Source organism: Pipra filicauda, unplaced genomic scaffold (genome assembly GCF_003945595.2).
Source record: "Pipra filicauda isolate LSUMZ 115617 unplaced genomic scaffold, ASM394559v2 scaffold931_size49518_pilon, whole genome shotgun sequence".
Lineage (NCBI taxonomy): Eukaryota > Metazoa > Chordata > Aves > Passeriformes > Pipridae > Pipra > Pipra filicauda.
Genome location: NW_024105122.1, coordinates 6,419 through 30,914, shown reverse-complemented (window position 1 = coordinate 30,914; position 24,496 = coordinate 6,419). Strand labels below are relative to the sequence as shown.

The 24,496-nt window shown below is 50.7% G+C and overlaps 2 protein-coding genes across 2 annotated transcripts; one reads left to right on the top strand and one right to left on the bottom strand.

The window, feature by feature from the left end:
• The first annotated feature begins 8,536 nt into the window (after positions 1-8,536).
• Positions 8,537-9,505, top strand: LOC120325314 (olfactory receptor 14A16-like). The gene has a single exon (XM_039391282.1). It carries the CDS (start codon positions 8,537-8,539, stop codon positions 9,503-9,505), a length of 969 nt encoding a protein of 322 aa, XP_039247216.1.
• A 1,545-nt stretch (positions 9,506-11,050) lies between these two features.
• Positions 11,051-17,192, bottom strand: LOC113989536 (olfactory receptor 14A16-like). The gene is made up of 2 exons (XM_027724223.2): positions 16,287-17,192; positions 11,051-11,125 (listed from the first exon to the last, which is right to left on the bottom strand). The coding sequence occupies exons 1-2, from the start codon at positions 17,190-17,192 to the stop codon at positions 11,051-11,053; spliced, it is 981 nt and encodes a 326-aa protein (XP_027580024.2).
• Between the last annotated feature and the right edge of the window lie 7,304 nt (positions 17,193-24,496).

Here is a 24,496-nt window from a genome sequence, read left to right as displayed (position 1 = left end):
CTTCTTGCTTGCCAGGAGCTCCCTGTGTGCCAGGAGCCTGGCCCAGCTCAGCAGCACAGCAACAGCCCCAGGTATTTCATGACCCTCAGGGGGGTTTGATGTTGTTTACATGAGACTCAGTCCCTGAGAGGAAGTTCAAACAACTTTTCAGGAAGTCAAACTGAGATTGAAACACTGAAGTTTCTCCTGGTGCTAATGAGTCTCACTGAGGGACACAACTGAGAACGTGTCCCCAGGTTCCAGTTAGAGCAGAAAAGTGCAGACAGTGATGACAAGGATGGACAAGCAAGGGAAAGGTGGCTCTGATGCTGAACAAACCTTGACTTGTTTCCTTAATCCAAAGGGCCAAGCCCTGACCCCAGCCCCTGGGAGGGACATCCTGTCCCTGCCTCATTCCTCAGGGCTCTTCCTGGGGCACTGGGATGTGGGATGTGCAATGCCAAGGGCAGGACCATGGGGTGGCACCTGCCAGGCTGCTGAGCAGGGACAAGGAGGCCATGAGGCCCCAGGGCTGCAAGGGCCACTCCCCTCCTCCTGGCATCAGGGGCACAGACAGCAGCCATGGCCAAAGGCCTGCAGAAGGTGGCTGTGTCAGGGCCTTTCAGCTTCTCCCCCTCCCTGTCTCCTCTCCAGCCCAGGCTGTCCTACGGTGTCCATGCCCTGCCCCTTTCCCTGCAGGCTGTCGTCATCCCCCCAGCTGCCCCACCTGGCTGGCACCTTCCTGCACTGACATCTCTGCGTCCTCCCTGGCTCTTCCTGCACACACAAAGCCTTGGGCTCATCCAGACTCTTTCTGGGTGACGTGTTCCAGCACAGCATTTTCCATGGAGTGAAATTCCTTTTTCCTCATGTGTACCAGGGGGAATTTATGCTGATACTTTTGGTCTGTGTTTGGCCCTGCCACCTGTGAAAGCTTTGCTCTTTCCCTGCCAAGTTATGGGAAAGCAAGCACTGATAAATGGGAAAGTTGTCCTTGAAGAGAGATTTTTGTATAAACTGTTTAAATTGGTGTTCTGTGATTGGTTACTTTTCCGTCAAGGGCATTTGGAGGAGAAAGTGATGATGAAGTGAGGAAGGCTTGACCCCAGACTCAGTTAAGGTAGACCCCCAAAACACTCTGTGCATGCGTGTGTGGATTTCCAACGTTCTCACACGTGCACAGAAGAGATGCACTGACATAACCGGGGGTGGGACTGAGGGCCTCTGGCGGGGCGGTGCTGGCCACACCTGGGAGGTTGTGGTCTCTCAATTAATTGTTTAAAAAGCAGATAGTGCTTCCTTGGCGAGAGCTAGTTTACTTCAAGGACAACGTTGCCTTTTGGCGCTTACCAGCTTGTTAACTTACTGACTCTCCGAGGATGCTGCTCCTGCTATGGGTAATTATAGGTATGCTAGGTTGGTAAGATAACTTTATGGGCAACAGCTGGGTAACTGGGGAGATCGTGCTGGGGGCTTATTCCTCTCCTCGTTCCTCCCTTTTGGGTTTGTTCATTTTCTTGGCCACCTTTTCGTAATAAATATTGTTTTTTTCTGTTGAACTAGCAACGGTGTCCGTTTTTCGTGTCTGTATATCTCGGACCTTTTCCCTGATAAAGTAACCCCTCCCCGATACACTCATGTCTACTTGGGACCTCCCCAGCTGCACTTGGCATTAATTCTTTCTTTCTCATGCTCCTTTCTGCTCTGACAAAAGGATCCACCATCTCTAAATCCACCCTTCAAGCCCTCTGAGGGCTGTCTTGTGCTGTCCTCAGTCTCCACACCAGTGAGGCCACAGCTCCTTAGCCCCTCTCTAGTGCTCATGTGCTTGAGACATTTAAACCCCATCTTGGGAGATCTCTGGGCACTCACTAATGTTTTTGCAGATGAAAATATCATGCTCATAGTCTAAGTAAATCACAGTTGCCATGACAACCAGCATGCATTCCCATTGCTATGGTCAGGTACCATGGCAAATAGAATACATTCTCATTGCCACAGTCAGTTACCATGGCAACCATAATACATTGTCATTGCTATGGTTGGTTACCATGGCAACCATAATACATTCCCATTGCTACAGTCAATTACTGTGGCAAACAGCATACTTCCCAATGGTACAGTCAGTTACCATGGTAACCATAATACTTCCCACTGGAACAGTCAGTTACCATGGCAACCATCATACATTCCTGTAAGTACAGTTGGTGACCATGGCAACCATCACACATTGCCATTGCTACAGTTGGTTGCCATGGCAACCATCATACATTCCTGTCACTACAGTCCGTGACCATGGCAACCATCACACATTCCCATTGCTACGGTGAGTTACCATGGCAACCATCATACAGTCGCATTGATACAGTCAGTTACCATGGCAACCACCATACATTCCCACTGCTGTGGTCAGTTACCATGGCAAACAGCATATATTCTCATTGCCACAGTCAGTTATCACAGCAACTACCATACATTTCCATTGCTAAGGGCAGTTACCATGACAACCATCACACATTTCCATTGCTACAGTCAGTTACCGTGGCAACAATCATACATTCCCACTGCTATGGTTGGTTACCATGGCAACCAGCATACAGTCTCATTGCCAAGGTCAGTTACCATGGCAACCATCATACATTGCCATTGGTACAGTCAGTTACCTTGGCAACCATCATACATTCCCGTTTCTATGGTCAGTTACCATGACAAACATGATACATTCCCATTGCTACGATCAGTTACCATGGCAACCATCATACATTCCCATCATTGTGGTCGGTTACCATGGCAACCATCAGACATTTCCATTGTTATGGGCAGTTACCATGGCAACCAGCATACATTCCCATTGCTACAGTCAGTTACCATGGAAACCATCATAATTCCCACTGGTACAGTCGATTACCAGTGGCAAACCACCAGACATTCCCATTTCTACGGTCACTTACCATGGAAACCATCATACTTCCCACAGGTATAGTCAGTTACCAATGGCAACCAGCATATATTCCCGTTGCTACAGTTAGTTACCATGGCAACCATCATACATTCCCATTCCTACTGTCAGTTACCATAGGAAACATCATACATTGCCATTTCTACAGTCAGTTACCCTGGCAACCATCATACAGTCCCACTGCTACTATCAGTTACCATGGCAACCATCATACCGTCGCGTTGCTATGGTTGGTCACTATGGTAACCAACATACAATACACTTGCTACTACTACTTACATGGTCAGTTACCATGGAAACCATCATACATTCCCATTCCTACAGTCGGTTACCATGGCAACCATCATAAAGTCCCATTGCTATGGTCAGTTACCAAGGCAATCATCCTACATTCTGGTTACCATGGCAACCACCATACATCCCCACTGTTATGGTCGGTTACCATAGCAACCATCATACGTTCCCATTTATCTGGTCGGTTACCACGGTAACCATCACACATTCCCATTGCTGTAGTTGGTTACCATGGCAACCATCACACATCCCCATTGCTGTGGTCGGTTACCATGGCAACCATTATACAGTCTACTGCTACAATCAGTTACCATGGCAACCATCATTTAGCCATGTTCTATGATCAGTTACCACAGAAACCATCTGAATTCCAGTTTCTATGGTCAGCTACCATGGCAACCAGCATACAGTCGTGTTGCTACAGTCGGCTACCATGGCAACCATCACACATTCCCGTTCCTACTGTCAGTTACTATGGCAAGATCATACATTCCCATTACTACAGTCAGTTACCATGGCAACCATCATACAGGCCCATTGCTATCATCAGTTACCATGACAACCAGCATACATTCCCACTGTTACGGTCAGTTACCATGACAACCAGCATACATTCCCATTGCTACAGTCAGTTACCATGGCAACCAGCATACATTCTTTATACCATGGTTGGTTACCATGGCAACTATCATGCATTTCCCATTGTGTTAGTCAGTTACCATGGCAACCATCACACAGTTCCATTGCTTTCGTCTGTTACCATGGCAACCATCATACAGTCTTATTGCTATGGTTGGTTACCATGGCAACCAGCATACATGTCCAATGCTACGGTCAGTTAACACAGGGACCATAATAATTCCCACTGGTACAGTCAGTTACCATGGTAACCATCATACATTCCTGTTGCTATGGTCAGTTACCCTGCAATCAGGATACATTTCCATTGCTACAGTCAGTTACCATAACAACCATCATACACTCCCGTTGGTATGGTCAGTTACCATGGCAACGAGCATACAGTTTTCTCTACAGTCAGTTACCATGGCAACCATCACACATTTCAGTTGCTACAGTCAGTTACCATGGCAACCATCATACATTCTTACTACTATGGTCGATTACCATGGCAACCAGCATACGGTCCCATTTCTACAGTCAGTTACCATGGTAACCATCATACTTCCCATTGCTACGGTCGTTTACCATTGTAACCAGCATACATTCCCGCTTCTGTGGTCAGTTACTATGACAACCATCATACATTCAAATTGCTATGGTCAGTTACCATGGCAACCATCATATTTCCCTTTGGTACAGTCAGTTACCATGGCAACCATCATACATTCCCATTGCTACGGTCATTTACCACAGCAAGCATCAATCATTCCTGTTGCTACAGTCACCATGGTAAACATCACATATTTCCATTGTAACGGTTTGTTACCATGGCACCATCACAGATTCGCATTGCTATGCTCGGTTACCATGGCAACCATCATAAAGTCACATTCCTATGGTCGGTTACCATGGCAACCAGCACACATTTCTGTTGTTACAGTCAGTTACCATGGCAACCATCAGACATTTACATTGCTATGGGTAGTTATCATGGCAACCAGCATACATTCCTGTTGCTATGGTCGGTTACCATGGCAACCAGCATACATTCCCATAGCTACAGTCAGTTACTATGGTAACCTCTTGGTTCCTCTTGGAGAGAAGCAGATGCAGATGAGCCTCCCTCTTGTCCACCAACCTGCCAGCTGTGCTCTAAAGGCCTGTGTCCCAAGGGGTGTCTTCACCAAGACTCTGCACAAACCTCTGGGACTCTTTGCATCCTGTCGTGGTGCCTTTCCAGTGAATTCCAGGGTTATCAAAGACAACTGGAATGGGCTCTTTGTCTCACTCCACGTCACCCAAACCACTCTCTCCTCTGACCCTCACCCATAAAAGTTCACCCAAGTTGTTCATCCCCTAGAGCAGCTGCACAGGTCCCAGAAGCTCCTTCCCGCTGAGGACACCTCTCTCCTGCTCTTTCTCTCCTGTGTCTCCTTGGCCTTCTCTCCCAACCCATCACAGCCCTGCAACCTGGGAACTGTCTCAGCAGGCCTGGGCTGTTATTGCCTGCAAGTGGAATGAAGAGGGACTTGGGGCTGCAGCTCCTCCTGCCTGTGCCCCACACGCAGGGCATTGGGGCCTGTCTGGCTGCAGCCCCTCAGTGGGGGCACCGGGGTAAGAACAGACTTGCAGTGGGGAAAGCTGCTCTGAAAGCCCCGAGAGCTGGGCTGTGCAGAGGCTTTGCTGACAATGGCCTTGGGGGTGGACGTGCTGGGACTCAGGCCCGGGGGAAAATCCCAGGCCTGATCCCTGAGGAGATCAGCACATGCTGCTGAAATGCTGGGGGAGAGAAGAGCCAGCAGAGGGAGGGAACAAGTGTGGACAGCCTGGGCTGATGGGATTTGGACTCGTGCCTGGCCCGGCCTTGGCTGGGCAGAGAAGGGACAGCCTTTGTGTCCCTGCAGGGCTGGGATTCACTCCCTGCCCCAAAGGCCCCCAATGTGTCTGAGAAGCCCTGGGTGGTGCCTGTCCCACAACTGCTGGGAATGGGGACGGGGTCCCTGCACAGGCCCTGTGCTGTCCAGGGCAGCTGCTGCACTTGTGCTGCAGAGCCCTGGCACCTCCCCTGGCACTACAGGCCCCTCTTTGGCTGTTCAATCCAGGCTCTGCTGCCCTGAATTAGGTTTAGTAGTGAAGGGATGTCCAGGAGACAATGGCCATTGTACTCTGAGGACATATAGAAAATACCCTGATAAAGAACAGGAGAGAGACCTCTCTCCCTGTGCCACCTGACTCCATTTGGTCACCTGAACACCTCTAGGGGCTGCCCTGGACAGAAGGAACAGTGACAGGTTCCCCTGTCCTACATGTGGGCACCTTCTGCCACTGAAGTTGGCCAAAGCAATGCCCCAGCAGCCTCCAAGAAGATCCCACAGCTGCTGCCCTGTCCCTAGGAACTGCTCCATTGGAGCCTGCAGTTCCCAGCAGGAATCTCGGTCACCTCTGACCCCTCAGAAGGAACCAGGGCTTTGTGTCCCAGCAGGTCACTCCTGGCTTTGGTCTTCATTCATTGCCATGGGAGCTGGGACAAGGAGTCACCTGCAGGTGCCTGTTTTGGGCCCACTGAAGTGGGGCAGGAGGAATCCCAGCCCATGGGGGTTGTGGAGGGAGCTGAGTGTCCTTCTGGCCCCAGGTCTGCAGAGCCACAAGGAGACACCTCCGTTGACTCAGCTGAGTCCCTTCCCTCAGTGCAGGTGAAGGAGATCCCTCCTGGGCACTGTCTGGGTTTCCTGTCTAATGATGGGACATGAAAAGGGGCCTCTTGAAGTTAACTCTGTGTCTGTTTGGAGAAATGACAGTGCTGAAAGAAGTGTCTGTGCCCAGCTGAGAGAAGGCACATCATTATTTCCTTCAGCTGTGTGCCAGCAGGTTCCCCTGGAGCCCCAGGGACAGCTGGAGGGAGCCCAGAGGGGCAGAGAAAGGGCTGCCTGGGGCTGTTGCTGTGCTGCTGAGCTGGGCCGGGCTCCTGGCACACAGGGAGCTCCTGGCAACCAAGAAAAGCTTCAAAGAGACAGCTCTGCTGGTGAGCAGCTTTTCTGCACAGCCCAGCTGGGCTGAGGGCACTGCCTGCAGCACCCAGAGCACAGGAGAGAAGGCAGAGAGATGAGAGGCAGCCTAGGCTGGGAGGTGACTGAGCTCTCATAACAGGAGAAACCTTCTCAGGATTTGAAGGAAGAATTTTCTGGCTGTAGGAAAGTTCAACTTGCCTTCCTGGAGGCATCTCCTAAAGCTGCCACATCCCACAGCTTCTAGGATCTTTCAGCAGGACTCTCCCAGTTGCTGCAGTGCAGAGGAAGTGGCCATATGGCAGAGCAGGGCAGGAGCTGCAGGCAGCAAGGGCAGAGAGGAGAAGGGAGCAGGAGGTTCAAGGGATCCTGGGCTGGGAGGACAGGGCAGAGCTGCTCAGGGCAGGAACCTTGCCAGCCCTTTGCCAGCCTCAGGCTGTGGCTGCAGAGCAGTGCAGGTGAGTTCCTGCAAGTGCCTCTCCCAGCTGCCAAATGCCCCCAGTGGCAGGAGCTGTCAGGATGGCTCTGCTGGATTTGCTGGGGTGCAGCAGGAGAAGCTGCTGCAGAGCAGGACTTGCTGCTGCCCCCTCAGAGGCCCAGGGCCAGAAGGTTCCCTGTGCCAGGGCTGGCTGTGGGGTGGGAAGGTGGGGGTGCAGCCAGGGGTGCCCAGGGCTGTGGGGCAGAGCAGGGTCCTGCCCCCAGGGCTCTGTGTGCTGGGGCAGGGACTCTGCTGCCTGCCAGGGGCAGCTCTCAGCCCGGCCAAGGAGCTGCCACGGGGCTGGGGGAGAAGGGCTGTGGGGAAGGAACAACTCCTGGGAGGGCAGAGCAGGGCAGAGTCCTTCTGATCTCCACAGTGGGCTGCAGGGATGAGGGCTGGTCACAGCTCCAGATCAAAGCAGGAAATTTCCCAGAAGGTATTTGCAAGAGGCACAGACAGACAGGAGGTACCTTCAAGAGAATGAACCAGTTCTTTCAGTGTTATACTCTGGGTTGTCTGGGTGCTGACTGTGACAGAGAAATCAATCTCTGAGCACAGGAGGAGACACTGAAACTTGAACTCTGTTAGCTTAGAGGAGATTGAACTTGAGAGTGTCAGACATCAAAACTGTCTTATAGACAGCATCAGTGTCACTTTTTCAGCCCTGGGCCCATGGAAGCAGCTGCTGGCAGGGACAGCTCCAGGCAGCAGAGCCCTGGGCAGGGATTGGGGGGGAAGTGCCCCCAAGACTTGGGGAAAGGGGTGTTCAGGCAACTCTGGGGGCCCTTCCCTGCAGCTCTGCTGGGCACTGTGTGCTGGGTCATAGAAATGAGGATTCCTGCAGTGGAAAAGAGCCTTCCCCAGGTATGATGGTAAAAATAAAAACCACAGTAACAATTATTCTAAACTCAGACTAAGCTTCTGCTCTGCAGCCACAGCTCTTCTGAGTCATGGGTGTAGAGATGGAACTTTTATACTCAAGGTCTGTTGTATCTGCCATTCCTTGTGTGTCTGAGAGCTCTATCAAAAAAGTTCCATGTCCAGCTGCAACAGAGCAAAACTGACTCCTTGGTAGTGCATTTGGTGACATTTGACACATTGATTTCTTTTAGAAATGGAGTGGCTTTTTCACAGAGGTCTGTCTTGACTGTTCCCTGTCTTTTCCTTTTCTGAAACAGATACTCTGCTAAGGAACAGCAAATGTCCAACAGCAGCTCCATGCCCCAGTTCCTCCTCCTGGCATTCGCAGACAGGCGGGAGCTGCAGCTCCTGCACTTCTGGCTCTTCCTGGCCATCTCCCTGGCTGCCCTCCTGGCCAACGCCCTCATCCTCAGCGCCGTAGCCTGGGACCACCACCTGCACACCCCCATGGGCTTCTTCCTGCTCAACCTCTCCCTCACAGACCTGGGCTGCATCTGCACCACTGTCCCCAAAGCCATGCACAATTCCCTCTGGGACACCACAACCATCTCCTACATGGGATGTGCTGCACAGGTTTTTCTCCTCATATTCTTTCTTGGAGCAGAGTATTTCCTCCTCACCATCATGTGCTACGACCGCTACGTTGCCATCTGCAAACCCCTGCACTACGGGACCCTCCTGGGCAGCAGAGCTTGTGCCCACATGGCAGCAGCTGCCTGGGCCACTGGCTTTCTCAGTGCTCTGCTGCACACAGCCAATACATTTTCCCTGCCCCTGTGCCAGGGCAATGCCCTGGGCCAGTTCTTCTGTGAAATCCCACACATTCTCAAGCTCTCCTGCTCACACTCCAAACTCAGGGAACTTGGGCTTATTGTGGTTGGTGCCTGTTCAGGGTTTGGTTGTTTCATTTTCATTGTGTTCTCCTATGTGCAGATCTTCAGGGCTGTGCTGAGGATCCCCTCTCAGCAGGGTCGGCACAAAGCCTTTTCCACGTGCCTCCCTCACCTGGCCGTGGTCTCCCTGTTCCTCAGCACTGCAGCATTTGCCCACCTGAAGCCCCCCTCCATCTCCTCCCCATCCCTGGATCTGGCCCTGTCAGTTCTGTACTCGGTGGTGCCTCCAGCACTGAACCCCCTCATCTACAGCCTGAGGAACCAGGAGCTCAAGGATGCCCTCAGGAAACTCATGACTGGGTGTTTTTCAGAAGTAATAAACTCTCCTTCTTCTGCATGTTATGGACCTCATTAAAGACCAATCCTGTTGTGGACTTCACTAAAGGCCCACCATATCTTCTCTATTTTTTGCTTCTGGTAGGGGTGTTATTTTTGTGAAAATTTGTTCACACAAAAAAATTGTTACATGTATAAATATCTATATATAAACATATATATATATTTCTATGTACATATAAACACCATTTTCAATTCAGTGTTTGCCTTTCTAGCCAGGCCCAGAGGCTGTACAAATTGGCAATTGTACTCACTGACTGCTTAAACCAAATAAAGAACTGTGCATTGACTTGTTTGCCTGACATCTTTCCTCTCTGACTTCTCTGCAGCTGCAGGGTCGGTGCCTCTGTGCAGAGCTGGGCCACAAAAGAGTCCCAGCAGAGCAGCACTGCCAGGGAGCAGCAGCCCTTCTCCTCCATGGCCTCCTCTCCCTTCCCTTCCACACTGTCCTGCAGAGCCCTGTGTTGTTGGAGGCCTCAGTGCTCTGGCAGTCGGTGCCAGTCCTGCTGCAGGACTGTCCAGGGACTGCAGGCAGGGACAGCCACGGGCACTGCTGGCACAGAGCTGACCTCTGCAGCAGCACTGCCATCCTGCAGGGGCATCTCCTCAGGCCAGGGCCTCAAAGCTTCCATCTGCTTTCCACTTTGCTCTCCAGGATGTGCCCAACACAACGCCCTGCAGAGGAAACCAGCAGTGACCAGCACAAGGGGGGGAGTGCTCAGGGTGGGGGCACCCAGCAGTGCCCTGGCACAGCCAGCGCCGCTCCCAGCACTGGCCTCTCACCCCAGGCCATTGGGCCTGTTCTTCCCTCCAAGGAGGGACAGCAAATGACCAGCTCAGGAGCCCATGTTTGCACTGCATGGACAGGACATGCCCATGTGTCACGGCTTGGGGCTGGGGGGTGGAAGGCTTAGTCAAAGTTGATGGCAGAAGCCGTCTCGTTGAGCTACGAGGTGCAGAAAGGACCCCCTTGCTTTCTAAATTCCTTCTCAGAGAGGAGCCTGGCGGTGGCTGGGTACAATCTTAAGCTCAGAGTTTTGTTTCAATAGAAGGAATTCTAGAGGTGTGATTCAATCACTTTGTCCTGCAGGTTTTAGTGATGGTAAATCAGAAATATTTCTAGAAAATGAATTATTTATTATGACAAATGAACAGACAATTTACCAGACAAGTGAACAGATGAAAGACCTCAATCAGAATTATTTACTACACAGTATAAAAGGCAAAACCTCCTAGCAGTATAGTGTACACTAGACAGTGCAGTCTATCAAAGTCATTCTATCAAAGCATTTGGATCAAAGCCAGCAAAAAGAAACAATCCTGAAGCAGAGACTGAGGTAACTCACCCCACAGCGACAAGGGGTAGTTCCCTCTCTTTCACTTAACCCCTGGGCAGTGACCATGAAGAGCTGTCCCTACTTCATGGCAGAAGCTCCACACACTTCAAGGAAGTCTGTGGAAGAATCTGCCCCATGACAGTTGGACGAGGCTTTTATAGTTATCAAGGGTTTGACTGCCAGACATATTTGCAGGCCAGGGAGCAGCTTCTCTGTCAAATCCTGCTTCAGAAAGCAGGATGTGTGTTTGAAGTTTCATGAAGCATTCTGGGTTTAGCATAATTCAACATTAAAAACAGCACCTTGGCACCAGCAGTAACTCATCACAGAGAGTGTGCATTGTTTGCATTCTCTGACCATTGTTTAGGTATTATGAGAGCAGAGCATCCTGTCAGAAATGGCCCCTTGATTCCATGAGGTTCCAAAAACTCTGAGGGTTCCTTTGGTTCCATGAGATCCTGCAGTGTCACAATGGAGCCTTGGTTCCATGAGGGTCTGGAGTGTCACAATGACCCTGATGATTTCATGAGTTTCCACTGTGTCCCAGGATTCCTTTGGTTCCATGAGGCCCTGCAGTGTCACAATGGCTCCTGGATTTCACGATGTTCCAGAATATCCCAGGGTTCCCTTGGCTCCAAGAGGCTCCCCAGTGTCCCACCGGCCCCTGGATTCCAGGAGGCCCTGCAGTGTCCCAATGGCCACTCGGTTCCACGAGCCACAGCGGCTGCCGCCGGCGTCTGTGCCCGGAGCCGCCGCTCCCACGGGGCTGCCGCACTCACCGCCGGGGTTGCCGCTCGCGCAGCCGCCGCTCTGCCCCGGCTGCACCGGGACCCGGCACCGCCTCGGGCCTGCGCTGCCGCCTCAGCGGCCACAGGGACACAGGGATGGGGGACCTTTGCTCTGACACTGATGGGGCCTGCCTTTGTTCTGCTGGGCTCTGGGCTTTAGGGAAATTGCTGTTCATTGTCATGCTCCACTGGAACACCTCCTGAATTCCAAAGGTTTCCTAATCCAGGGGGAGGGGTTTCTATGGCATTGGAGGTGCTGCCCCTCAGGACACAGTGTCAATAAACCATCCAGCTGATTTGGATGGGTGTAAGAGCTGGGGAACACAGGATAAGGAGTCATCTCTTGAAAACCTTGGAAAATTCCCTACCTGAATCACAGCCCAAATGGAACAGTTTGGATCCAATTCCCAAATAGTTTGGAAACTCCAGTCATTCCTGACACCAGGATGGAAATTCAGCAGATCACTAAAGCCAGTCCCCTTGTGCGCCCACAACCAGCGGGGCTGAGGGAGGCCCTGGCAGCTCCCCAGCACCTCCCTCTCAGTGGGACACCTCTGGCAGCCTCTCCCAGCTCGGGAACCCTCCAGTTTCCAACACTCCAAAGACCCTCGCTGGTGCCCAGGACAATTCTGATCCCCCTCCACAAACACTCCTCCAGCTGTGACCCTGGTCTGTTGGGAAACACAAAGGGATTTGGGGGAGTGTTTCCCTGACAACAAGGAGAATTTGGGAGAGGGACCTTTCCACCCCCAGCTATTGATGTGTCCACACATCTCTGCCTGGGTGTGGGTGTGAATTGACTGTGGTGGGAATGTTGTTATTGGGAATCTATAATTCAGTCACTGTTAAATTTATAGCACATGCTATTGAATCACTTGATAACTGTTCAATTGGTCAATGATTAAGTGCTAGTAATGTCTTTTGTCCCCTTATCTTTGGATCCAATTCGTTTGTGCCCTGACCCTCTTGCATCCCAAGGATCTGTGTAAATCATTCCCGTTCATCAAAAAATATATATTTTTCGTGACTTTCACTTTAAAGTCATCCTCCTTAGCTAAACTACAAAACAACTCCAATTAGCTCTAGAAGTCTTGAAGACTTGAAGACAATTAAAGGAATGAAAATAATTTGTTTTTCAGTGTTTTAATGGGTCCCACAGTGTGTTTGGAGTTGCATCAGCTGTCAGTCCAAGATGGGCCATGTCAGAACTGGGGAGGTTGGGGGGTGAGGAGCAAGGTTGATCATCCAGGGTCAGTGTGGATCTCCTGAGGAGACACTCAGCATCAAGATCACTTGGAGAACACCTCTGTCACCTCTTCTTTGAACTACAAAATATCCATCCTTGAATTAAAAAAAAAAAAGTAAAAACTTTGAAGACTTGTTTTGAAATTGCCTTGAAGACAATTAAAGGAAGACAAAGAGATCCTGAGGGATTTCTGGAATTTAATGAGCCCCACGGTGTGTTTGCAGCCCAGCCCATGATCCTGAGGTACTGAGAGAAGATTGAAGCAGCTGCTGCAGAAGTCAGAAGCCAAAGTCCAAGTGCCTTGAAGCATTGCTGGGCCCCACTGAGGGCAGGCACTGCCAAAGCCTCCCCAGGGACTCCTTGGAGCAGCTCCTTGGAGGCCAGGAGTGCAGGCAGACAAAGGCTCTGGGCAGGCCCCTGCAATGCTGAGCAAAGCCTGCCTTGGTTTTGTGGAGCACAAAGGCCAAGGGCTGAGCCCCAGGCCCTGGCCCAGCAGATCCTGTCCCTCCCGGCTGGCTCAGGGCTGTTTGGGGGGCACTGGGATGGGAGGGGGAGGAACAACAAAGGCCAAAACTGGGCAACCCCTGCCAGGCTGCTGAGGGAGGGGCGAGGCAGAACCCAAGGGCAGAACCTGCCAGGAAAGTGGCTTGTGGTGGCCTGAGTGGCAGAGGCAGCTGCCAGAGGCAAGGGGACAAAGGCCTGGGTGCCTTTGGGCCTTGCAGCCCTGCCAGAGCCCTTGGCCATCTCTCCTGCAGGCTGTCCTGCCCTGGCCCTGCTGCTGCTCTGGCCTTGCAGGCTGCACACACCCCTCCTGCTTTCCCACCCCCTCCCAGCAGCATTTCTAGACCCTCCCTGATGTCTCTGCACCAGCTCTGGCTGTTCCCTGGAACACAAAGCCATGGGCTGATCCTGACTCCCTCTGGGTGTCTCTTGCAGCACAAGGGTCCCCATTGAGTGTCATTTCTTTTTCCTCACCTTCAGGCTGAACCTTCCATGCTACTCTTTGTGGAGATTTCATTCTATTTCCAATATGGAGAAAAGCTCCATCCTGTCAGATCTCCTCTAGACCCTCTCCAGTTCTTCCTCATTCCTCCACAATGGGGAACCTCACAGACAGACAGACCAGTCCAGATGTGGTGACCCCAGGGCTGAGTCCAGGGGGGTGACAACTCCCTTGTCTGGGTGCCCACACTCCCCCCAAGGCAGCCCCATGTGCAGTTGGCCTTAAATCAAGGGACCATTCTGATTCTTTGTAAAGTCACAGAATCAAGTGGCACCGTGACACTGCAGGGCCTCATGGAACCAAAGGAATGCAGGGACACTGTGGAATCCCATGGAACCAAGGGGCCATTGTGACATGCAGGATGTCTTTGGAACAGAAGGAACTCTGAAACATCTCAGAACCAAGGGCCCACTGTGCCTCCCCAGAACTCCATGGAATCAAGCAGAGCTGCTGCCTCCCTGTTTCCATCGGTTTACAAAAGGGAGTTCGGGGGGGGTGGAGAGAGAGGAGGCAATTTCTCTCTCTGCTGATGCTTTGAACTGTTCTGTTGATATTGCTGGTTTTGCTGTTATATTTCTTGTCAGTGAACTGTTCTTTTTGTCACTTATAACTCCTTGTATTTTGTCTCCCTGTAGTGGTGGGGAATAAAAGAGGAGTGAATTCATTTTATTGGAGTTCCCGCCCCAATATGTGTCTTTAAACCAGGACAGGTTGCTCAAGGGCTCCCTGAAATTTGGCATCATCCACAAAGGACTTGAAAATACATTTTGTCCCATTGTACAGAGAGCTAAAAAAGATGTTCTCTAGTGGTGTTCAAGGGCTGGTCACTGAGGGATTTCACCAGGAACTTACTGCCAAGAGGCTTTTGTACCATGGATTTTATTTGACACTCTTCATTCAGCCAACATCCAATCCACCACATCTTCCACTTCTTCAGTCCAGCTCTCACCAGTCTGGCCATAAGGAGACCACAGGACAACATGTCAAGGGCCTTGATGAAGTCTGGGCACATAACATCCTCTTCTATTCCCTCCCACAGGGGTTCTGCAATCCCTTCCTTGTCCTTCCCATGCCTGGCAATGGCTGCAGGAGGACTTGTCACATCCCCTTCCCTGCTGAACCTGAGCAGTCTGGAAGTCTCCCAACCCTCCTTGCTGCCCTGTTTGCAGACTGGTTCCATGTCTGCCTTTGCCAAGGCCCCAGGAAGCTCTGGGGTGGCTCTGGCCTTTCCAAGGGTTTGGGAGAGGTCTCCCAGTGACACTGCCCAGCCTTCTCAATAGCCCTGACACCAAAACCTTTTCCATAGCCCACAGTTCCAGAGGAGTGCCCAGGACACAACACAGGTTGTCCTGGTGGTTCTGGAGAACGAGAAGGGATTTCTTCTTTGAGGCCAACCCCTCCAATTGGATTTGAGTGCGGCTGAAAGGTTTCCTCAGCACTTTCCCCAGTGCCTCCCTGCCCTGAAGGTTTCTGGCCATCAGGCTGGAGCTGAGGGGGTTGGGCAGGTGCCTGAGGAGGGGGTAGAACAAGGGCTGTGTCCAACTGTGCCAGGAGGGCTGTGCTGGGCAAGGATGAGGAGGCTGCAGAAAACAGTGGCACTGGGGAGGGGAGAGGGGCAGGTGGAGAGACCTTGTGCCTGCCCACGCTGGGCAGGAGCTGCCCCAGGATGGCAGCTCTGAAGCACTCCCAGGATGTCCCTGTGAACAGGAGGGGAAGACTGGATCTGAAAATGAAACCTGGAAAGCAGAGAGCAGGAGTGTCATGGGGGCACTGCAGGAGAGTTCCAGCCCTGGAGCAAGGTCACAGAAGAAGTGACCCAGTACATGCAGTGGCCTCAGAAGATCCCACAGCATCCTGGAGATGCTGTAAGGGAGCCCAGCTCTGCTTCACAAGTTCCCAGGGCCTGTCCCTGCCTGTGCTCCAAGGGCTTCCAGCCCCCAGGACTGTGCTCAGAGAGCACTCAGGCCTTACAGCGAGAAAGGGGCTCAGGAGGACAGTGTGGAAGTGGCAAGAGAGCAGCTCTGCAAAGACCAAGCCCTGCTGCTCCCTGGCAGTGCTGCTGGGCTGGGATTATTGTCCCCTTCCTGTTTGCAAATACACCCTGTCCTGCAGTGTGCTGTCCTTTAGGAACATCTAAGAAGAAGGGTCTTGGACAAAGAAGGTACTGCAGGGTCCTTTATTTTGTTTAAATACTCAGCGAGCACAATTCATCAGTTATACATCTCTGGGTCAAATTCAATGGGTAGACACTAAATTATAATTCAGCTGGAAAATAATATGTCATTGCACAGAAAATTATTGCAAGAAGAACCTGATGACCTCCACGAAAAACCTGAGCAGGAAGGCTGGGCCATTAAGGAGGCCCACTCTGAATGCTATGCACCAGAAAACAGGCACTTTATTGCTCCTGAAAAGCATCCAGTCACCATTTTTCTCAAGGTATCCTTGATCTCCTGATTCCTAAGGCTGTAGATGAGGGGGTTCAGTGCTGGAGGCACCACCGAGTACAGAACTGACAGGGCCAGATCCAGGGATGGGGAGGAGATGGAGGGGGGCTTGAGGTAGGCAAATGTGCCAGTGCTGAGGAACAGGGAGACCACAGCCAGGTGAGGGAGGCACGTGGAAAAGGCTTTGTGCCGTCCCTGCTGAGAGGGGATCCTCAGCACAGCCCTGAAGATCTGCACATAGGAGAACACAATGAAAACAAAACAACCAAAACAAAAACAAGCACTAACCCCAAGAAGCCCAATTTTCCTGATGTAGGAATGTGAGCAGGAGAGTTTGAGGATGGCAGGGATTTCACAGAAGAACTGGCCCAGGGCATTGCCCTGGCACAGGGGCAGGGAAAATGTGTTGGCTGTGTGCAGCAGAGAATAGAGAAAGCCAGTGGCCCAGGCAGCTGCTGCCATGTGGGCACAAGCTCTGCTGCCCAGGAGGGTCCCGTAGTGCAGGGGTTTGCAGATGGCAACGTAGCGGTCGTAGCACATGATGGTGAGGAGGGAAAACTCTGCTGACATGAAAAAGAAAAGTAAAAAGACCTGTGCAGCACATCCTGTGTAGGAGATGGTTGTGGTGTTATGGAGGGAATTGTGCATGGCTTTGGGGACAGTGGTGCAGATGCAGCCCAGGTCTGTGAGGGAGAGGTTGAGCAGGAAGAAGCCCATGGGGGTGTGCAGGTGGTGGTCACAGGCTACGGCGCTGAGGATGAGGCCGTTGGCCAGGAGGGCAGCCAGGGAGATGGCCAGGAAGAGCCAGAAGTGCAGGAGCTGCAGCTCCCTCCTGTCTGCGAATGCCAGGAGGAGGAACTGGGTGAGGGAGCTGCTGTTGGACATTTGCTGCCTCTGAGCATTTGTTTCCAACACAGGAGAGAAGACAATAAGAGGCCAGTTAGTATGCACTTATCTAAACAGAGTCAAAGCTGTATTTCACACACACTCACCATGTCACACACAGACAGCCTTTTGATTTCCTAGGAGATCTTCCTTCAGCTCCAGTACTGGGTCCCTACTGAACAGCATTTTCACTGTCATAGCATCACTGTGCTATTGGGGTTTCACATAACAAGGAGATGTTAAGGGACAGGTTTCCATCCTGGAGCGGAATTCACAGCTTGGAAGGAAACCTCAGGGAGACAGCCAAGTGTCCTTATGATGGCATTTGATTTAAGCAGACTCAGCTCCTTCCCCAGCAGCACAGGCTGCACTGGTAGGGGTCATATTCCGTTTGCAGGTGCAAAAATGACAGCTCAGACTAGTCCTGATGGGTCTAGCAGAGGTGATGCTGGTGCTGCCCACAGGCAGAGCAGTGGTTGAAAGCACATTAGGAAGCTCAGATAGACCTACTGAGCACTCACAGTTCAGATGTCTCAAGGACTTGTCAAAATTAATACTTTCTTAATTATTTATTCCTCCCATTCCTCAAGAGTAGGAAACTGGAAACACAATCTCAGGAAATTTCTTTAATCTTATAAAAATCTTTGTCTTGGAAATATTCTGAGAGGGAGCTGAAGCTCTGAGCATGTCCTCCTCCTCTGCACTAAAAATACTCTCAGAGTTGCACTTAGAGAATCTGTAGTTGGTGGGCAGTGCCTCTAAAAGCTGCAGTCCCATTGCCCTGCATGAACAGGCTTCCTGTGCCAAGATCTGTTAAAAGTTCTCCCCCAGTGAGGTCTCAGCATCATTCTACATCTGACAGCCTTTAACTTCTCTCTGTCTCACTCCACTGCCCTTGGTGCTGCAGGCAGTGCCCTCAGCCCTGCTGGGCTGTGCAGAGGAGCTGCTCACCAGCAGAGCTGTCTCTTTGAAGCTCTTCTTGCTTGCCAGGAGCTCCCTGTGTGCCAGGAGCCCGGCCCAGCTCAGCAGCACAGCAACAGCCCCAGGCATTTAATGACCCTCAGGGGGTTTGATGTTGTTTACATGAGACTCAGTCCCTGAGAGGAAGTTCAAACAACTTTTCAAGAAGTCAAAGTGAGATTGAAACACTGAAGTTTCTTGTAGTGCTAATGAGTCTCACTGAGGGACACAACTGAGAACGTGTCCCCAGGTTCCAGTTAGAGCAGAAAAGTGCAGACAGTGATGACAAGGATGGACAAGCAAGGGAAAGGTGGCTCTGATGCTGAACAAACCTTGACTTGTTTCCTTAATCCAGAGGACCAAGCCCTGACCCCAGCCCCTGGGAAGGCAGATCCTGTCCCTGCCTCATTCCTCAGGGCTCTTCCTGGGGCACTGGGATGTGGGATGTGCAATGCCAAGGGCAGGACCATGGGGTGGCACCTGCCAGGCTGCTGAGCAGGGACAAGGAGGCCATGAGGCCCCAGGGCTGCAAGGGGCACTCCCCTCCTCCTGGCCTCAGGGGCACAGACAGCAGCCATGGCCAAAGGCCTGCAGAAGGTGGCTGTGTCAGGGCCTTTCAGCTTCTCCCCCTCCCTGTCTCCTCTCCAGCCCAGGCTGTCCTACGGTGTCCATGCCCTGCCCCTTTCCCTGCAGGCTGTCGTCATCCCCCCGGCTGCCCCACCTGGCTGGCACCTTCCTGCACTGACATCTCTGCGTCCTCCCTGGCTCTTCCTGCACACACAAAGCCTTGGGCTCATCCAGACTCCTTTCTGACATATTGCACCACAACACTGACCTCAGAGGGCAATTTCTGACTTCTTGTCACCAGTCTAGGCCACCCCAGCTGCCCTTGGTGGCACTAGTTCTTTCTTAGGCTGTTTTCTGACAGGAAGAAAAGCTCCACCAGCTCTGACACCCCCCTTCCAGACCTCTCAGGCTACTCCTCTACTGTCCTCAATCTTTGCACCCCTGACCCCTGAGTCCTCAGCCTCTATATATGGGTCATGTGCTTGAGGCCCCAAATTCCTTCCTGGGAGATCTCTGGGACCTCTCCAAGGTTTTGGAAGATGACAATAGAGTGCTCTGATCCCAGGAAACACAGAGGGACACTTTTTTCCAAGGGTTGTCTTGGCAGAATGAGGCACAATCTCTTTAAACTTTCTGGGACAAGGGAGCTCTGAGCTCTGGGTACGGAGGGAGGTCCAAGTGCCAACCACTGGAGTGGGAGCTACAAATCATCAGGGCTTGTGTTCTTTGGAGGGCCTGACACTGGTGAGAGTGGTGTGTGTGTGTGTGCACATGGAAGGACTTGAAGGGCACAATTAACTGTCTCAAAACACTGTCAAAGCAGGAAAATCCCATAAGGCACCACAACACATAAGCACTGGTGGCTTTAATTCCAAGGCCTAAAGGGAGATGAAGCTTTGGAAGTAGCCCCCAGGACAGAATTGCACTGTGCAGACTGTGGGAAAGAGCAGACAGCCCCAACAGGAAGGCAGGGCTGGTAAGGCAGGTCTGGGGAACCCATCCAGACAAAGATTCCCACCTGCAGACTGGAAGCACACCGGGCAAAACTCCCACCGTGGCAAGCTGTGGGAAAGGAAGCAAGTCCTTGTAGACGTGCCAGCCCAAGCTGTGGGAACAGCATCTACCCCCCTGAATACCCAGGGCTTGGGCTGTATAAAAGTGATAGCCCAGAAGCACAACTTGGGGACCCTCCACCGAGCAGAGCAGGGTGAAGATGGACCGGTGGGAGCCTCAGGGATCTCCATGGTGTGATACATTTACTTCATCTCTGTCCCTCTCTCACTGGCTTCCCACCACCCCCTTCCTCTCTCTCTTTCTTTTTCTTTCTTTCTCTCCCTCCTATTTACTGTTAAATCAAAGCTGGACTGCTGACTTTGGCACATGGTCTCCTTTGCAGCTGAATTTGGGCAGAGGTGTGTCTTAATAATGGGAACCTGACAGTATCCATGAGATTTTACAGTGTGGGAATGGCCACTGGATTCCATGAGGTTCCACAGAGTCACAGGGTCCATTTGGCTTCATAAGGCTCTGTAGTGTGATAATTGACCCTTGATTCCATGGGTTTGCAAAATGTGTCAGGACTCCTTTGGTTCTAGGAGCCCCACATATCACAGTGGTCCCTTGGTTCCATGAGATTCCTCAGTGTCTCAGGAATCCTTTGGTTCCATGAGCCCTGCAGTGTCACAATGGCCCCTTGATTCCATCAGGTTCCACAGTGCCAATATGGGCCTTTGATTTCTTGAGGTCCACAGTGTCCAGGGGTCGCTTTGTCTCTATGACGCTCTGCAGTGTCACAGTGGCCCCTTGATTCCATGAGGTTCTGAAAAGTCTCAGGGTTCCTTTGGTTCCATGAGGCCCTGCAGTGTCACAATGGCCTTTGAGTCCCCAAGGTTCCTCAGTGTCACAATGGCCCCTGATTCTATGAGGTCCCAAAATGTCTCAGGGCTCCCTTGGTTTCATGAAGCCCTTCATGGCACAATAAACCCTTGGTTCAATGAGGTTCCACAGTGTCCCAGGGTTCCTTTGGCTCCAGAAGGCCCTACAGTGTCACAATGGCCCCTTTACTCCAGGAGGTTCCACAGTGTCCTTGCTGGAACACACAGGGCTGTAATGTTGTCACCCCTGCAGAGCTGCCTCCAGCTCTGGGCTCCAGCACAGGAAGGACATGGACCTGTTGGAGTGAGTGCAGAGGAGACCACAAAAGGGATCAGAGGGATGGAGCAACTCTGCTGTGAGGAAAGGCTGAGAGAATTGGGATTGTTCAACCTGGAGAAAAGAAGGCTTTGGGGTGACCTAATTGTGGCCTTGCAGTGCCTGAAGGGAGCCAACCATAAAGATGGAGAGAGACTTTGGACAAGGGCCTGGAGTGACAGGACAAGGGGCAGTGGCTTCACATTGAGAAAGGGAAGGGTTAGATGGGATATTAGGAAGAATTTCTGGACTGTGATGGTAGTGAGATCCTGGCACAGGTTGCTCAGAGGAGCTGTGGCTGCCCCATCCCTGGAAGTGTTCATGGTCAGGTTGGATGGGGCTCTGAGCTCTGAGTCTAGTGGAAGGTGTCCCTGCCCATGGCAGGGGGTTGGACTGAGATGCTCTTTAAGGTCCCTTCCCACCCAAACCATTCCATGATTCTGTGACTGGTGGGGGATGTGGTGGTCGGAGCTGATGGGCACAGAGACCCCAAAATGATGGAGTTTCCCATTCTGAGTGAAGGAAGGAGGGGGCAGCAGAACTGACACCCTGGACTGCTGGTGGTCAGAGTTTGTTCTGTTTGGGAGACTGGGTGTGAGTGTGGATGTGCTGGAGGGCAGGAAGGCTCTGCAGAGGGATCTGGACAGGCTGGATCAATAAGGCCAAGTGTCAGGGCCTGCCCTTGGGTCCCAACAACCCCCTGGAACACTCCAGGCTGGGGGCAGAGGGGCTGGAGAGCTGCTCAGCAGGAAGGGACTTGGGGGTGCTGCTTGACAGGGGCTGGATATGAGGCAGAGTGTGCCCAGGGGGGCAAGAAGGCCAAGGGCATGGTGGCCTTTGTGGAGAAGAGTGTGGCCAGCAGGAGCAGAGAACTGATTGCCCCTCTGTGCTGGGCACTGGGGAGGCCCCACCTGGAGTGCTGTGTCCAGTTCTGGGCCCTCAGAGCCAAAAGGCCCTTGAGGGGCTGGAGCGTGTCCAGAGAAGGGAACGGAGCTGGGGAAGGCTCTGGAAAACATGTCTGCTGAGGGACGGCTGAGGGAACTGGGCTGGTTGTGTGGAGAAGGGGAGGCTCAGGGGGGACCTCACTTCTCTCTACAAGGCTATTTGTGAAGTGGCTTGTAATTTTTATAATCTGTGTATATAGATACATATGCCTTGTATTTGTGGAAAATAAATCCATTTCATTAAATGTCCCATTTCACCAGGGAGAACCTGCATTAAACTTTGATTGTATTTTGTACTTGCTGAGTTTGTAGCATTAATGGTTGGGGATATTGTAGAACTCACATTTGACAACAGTAACAGCAGGAACAGGAGACTTCAGGTATTTGTAGAGGAGATTTTTGGGGCCTGTTTCTTGGTTTTGGGAACACAAAGGCTGATGCTTGGCAAGGATAGAACATTGTTATTGTAGTGTAGGTCACATTTTTATGAATTGATGGATGTCCTGCAGCAAACAGGGCTGATGTGCAAATGGGTGTGTCAGTGTGTTCTGGAACTTGGTTGTGTAACTGTCTGATGGGATCTGGGAGAGTGTTTAGAAATGATCTCATACCTGAAGAACAACAGAGCACATCTGAAATCCCATGGGAATTTTCAGTTTAGAGAGTCAAAACCACAGATATTGCACAGTCTGTTACAATGAAGGCAAGACCAGTCTGAGGATAATGAGGGGACTGAGCCTGTGAGACCCAAGACTTGTGTTCCTGATGTTAAATCCTGAAATGTCTAAAGCTGCAACTTTTAACTGACCTGCTCTTCAAAAAATAGCAAAATTAAAGATTAAAATTAAACCCCGCAGTGTCAGGAGCAGATCTTGGCTGACCTGCATGTTCCATGCTAAATACAAAATTGAGCACTTCAGCCTTAATAGTCTGCACCTTTCCTGGATTGCCCTGATGCTGTTTGTGCTGAACAGGTATTACAATAAAGGCAGTTTTACCTGTCCCTTGTTTACTTTTCTGAGCTCTTTGGAGCTGCCTTTTCTTGTAAGAGCAATATATGGTTATCTGTGTTTATCTGGTGGTAATTTCTCAAGGGATTTGTGTACAGGACGGGGCCTGAATTTCTTGGGTGGTTTGCACAGGTTCTTTGATAACACATTCCCTGGTGATACTTGAAAGTGTTTTATATAATGTCTTTTGTAGCATATGCTGTCATCTGTAATGCTTGGTTGTTTGTTTTTTTTTCATTCAGGGATGGGACTTGTGTAATACTCACAGTCTAATGCTTGGTCCTTAGGATTTCTTTATTATTTTTAATTTTAATTCAAGTGTTTTAATATCCCATTTTCCCTACAGATGTGTGGAGGAATTGATTTGCTCACTGTAAGCAAAATAGCTGCTCTTGGTTGAAGGGCTTGGTAAGTTGTTCTTCCTTAATAACATTTACTTTTTAGCTTTTTAAAAAAAGACCTTCAGAAAGGTCTGGCTTTGCACAAAGTGACCTGTAATGCCAGGACAGTTTTTTATTTGTTTGGTTTATTTTTTTTTTTAATTAATCTGCGATCTGATAGACTTCAGATCATTCCTCACATAGTCCAAAAAACACAACGTTGGTAGGCTTGAGTAGAAAAAATAAAATTAATAATTAAAAAATTATTCATCTCTACTGGATGAATACGGGAACACAATCTTTTCCAATTTTCTTTAACTAAAAGGAATTTGGTCTTGACCTTTTGTTGTCCCTGCCACATTTTGTGACTTCGGACCAGTTTTATCACTGAGTTCAGTCCTGAGGCAAAAAATTCATGAATTGGAGGAATTCAGTTTTTAATGCGTGTCCATGAGCTTAGTTTTGATGCTTTTTGGCAAGTATTGAATCTCTTCTGCTCCTGGGCTCTGTGAGTTTTATTACTTTGTTCCTTCAGAAGTCTTAAACTGTTTTTCCCACTGCAGGTCTGTGTAGAACAGCAGATTTCTTGCCATGTTTCTCCTTCCAGCTCTTCCTCAAAACTCTTCCTGTGCCATCCACTGACGCCTTTCTAGCCCCCAATCATCTGCTCGAATCTCTAAAACACGTGACTCATGTTCCATTTTTATATTCACCTTCACATGACTCCTGAATCTTTCTGTGTGCATTTTTGTTGGTTTTCTCACTGGGTTGTAAATGAGCTGTTGTCACATCTGGTTTCTTGGGTAGGACTTTGGCCTTTCAGTTACACACCGAGTAATTCCTCCCTCCTTTTCTGGTTTGTAATCCTTACCTAAAGGGAGGGGCTGAATGTGAAAGCCTTAATTTACTTGGTGAAACAGTTGTCTACAAAAGAAGTTGCTTCAAACACCAATTGCAAAAGCATCCAAATGTGTGGATCCTGAAAGATCCAGTATTGCCCTCTCTGGTGAGCACAGATAATGTTTAGTTGAAGCACCGATTTTTATTTTCCATTTGTTTAAGAGAAGAGGGAAAATACTTGAAAACACCAGGAGCTTTATTGAAGTTGACATACTTTGCTTAATGCAATAAAGTTTATTATTTCAAACTAACACCCAAAAAAGAGTGCATCTGTGAATAAAGTCACATCTCACTGGGAATTCCTCTCAAAATCTGAGAAACCTGGCAAACAGCCTTAGCTAAAAATACCCAAA

Coding starts and splice junctions, on each gene's coding strand:
- LOC113989536 (XM_027724223.2), bottom strand. CDS start 17,192: ATGTCCAACAGCAGCTCCCTCACCCAGTTCCTCCTCCTGGCATTCGCA. Junction 11,126..16,286: donor AGGATACCTTGAGAAAAATG/GTGACTGGATGC, acceptor GCTGGTGCCAAG/GTGCTGTTTTTAATGTTGAA.
- LOC120325314 (XM_039391282.1), top strand. CDS start 8,537: ATGTCCAACAGCAGCTCCATGCCCCAGTTCCTCCTCCTGGCATTCGCA.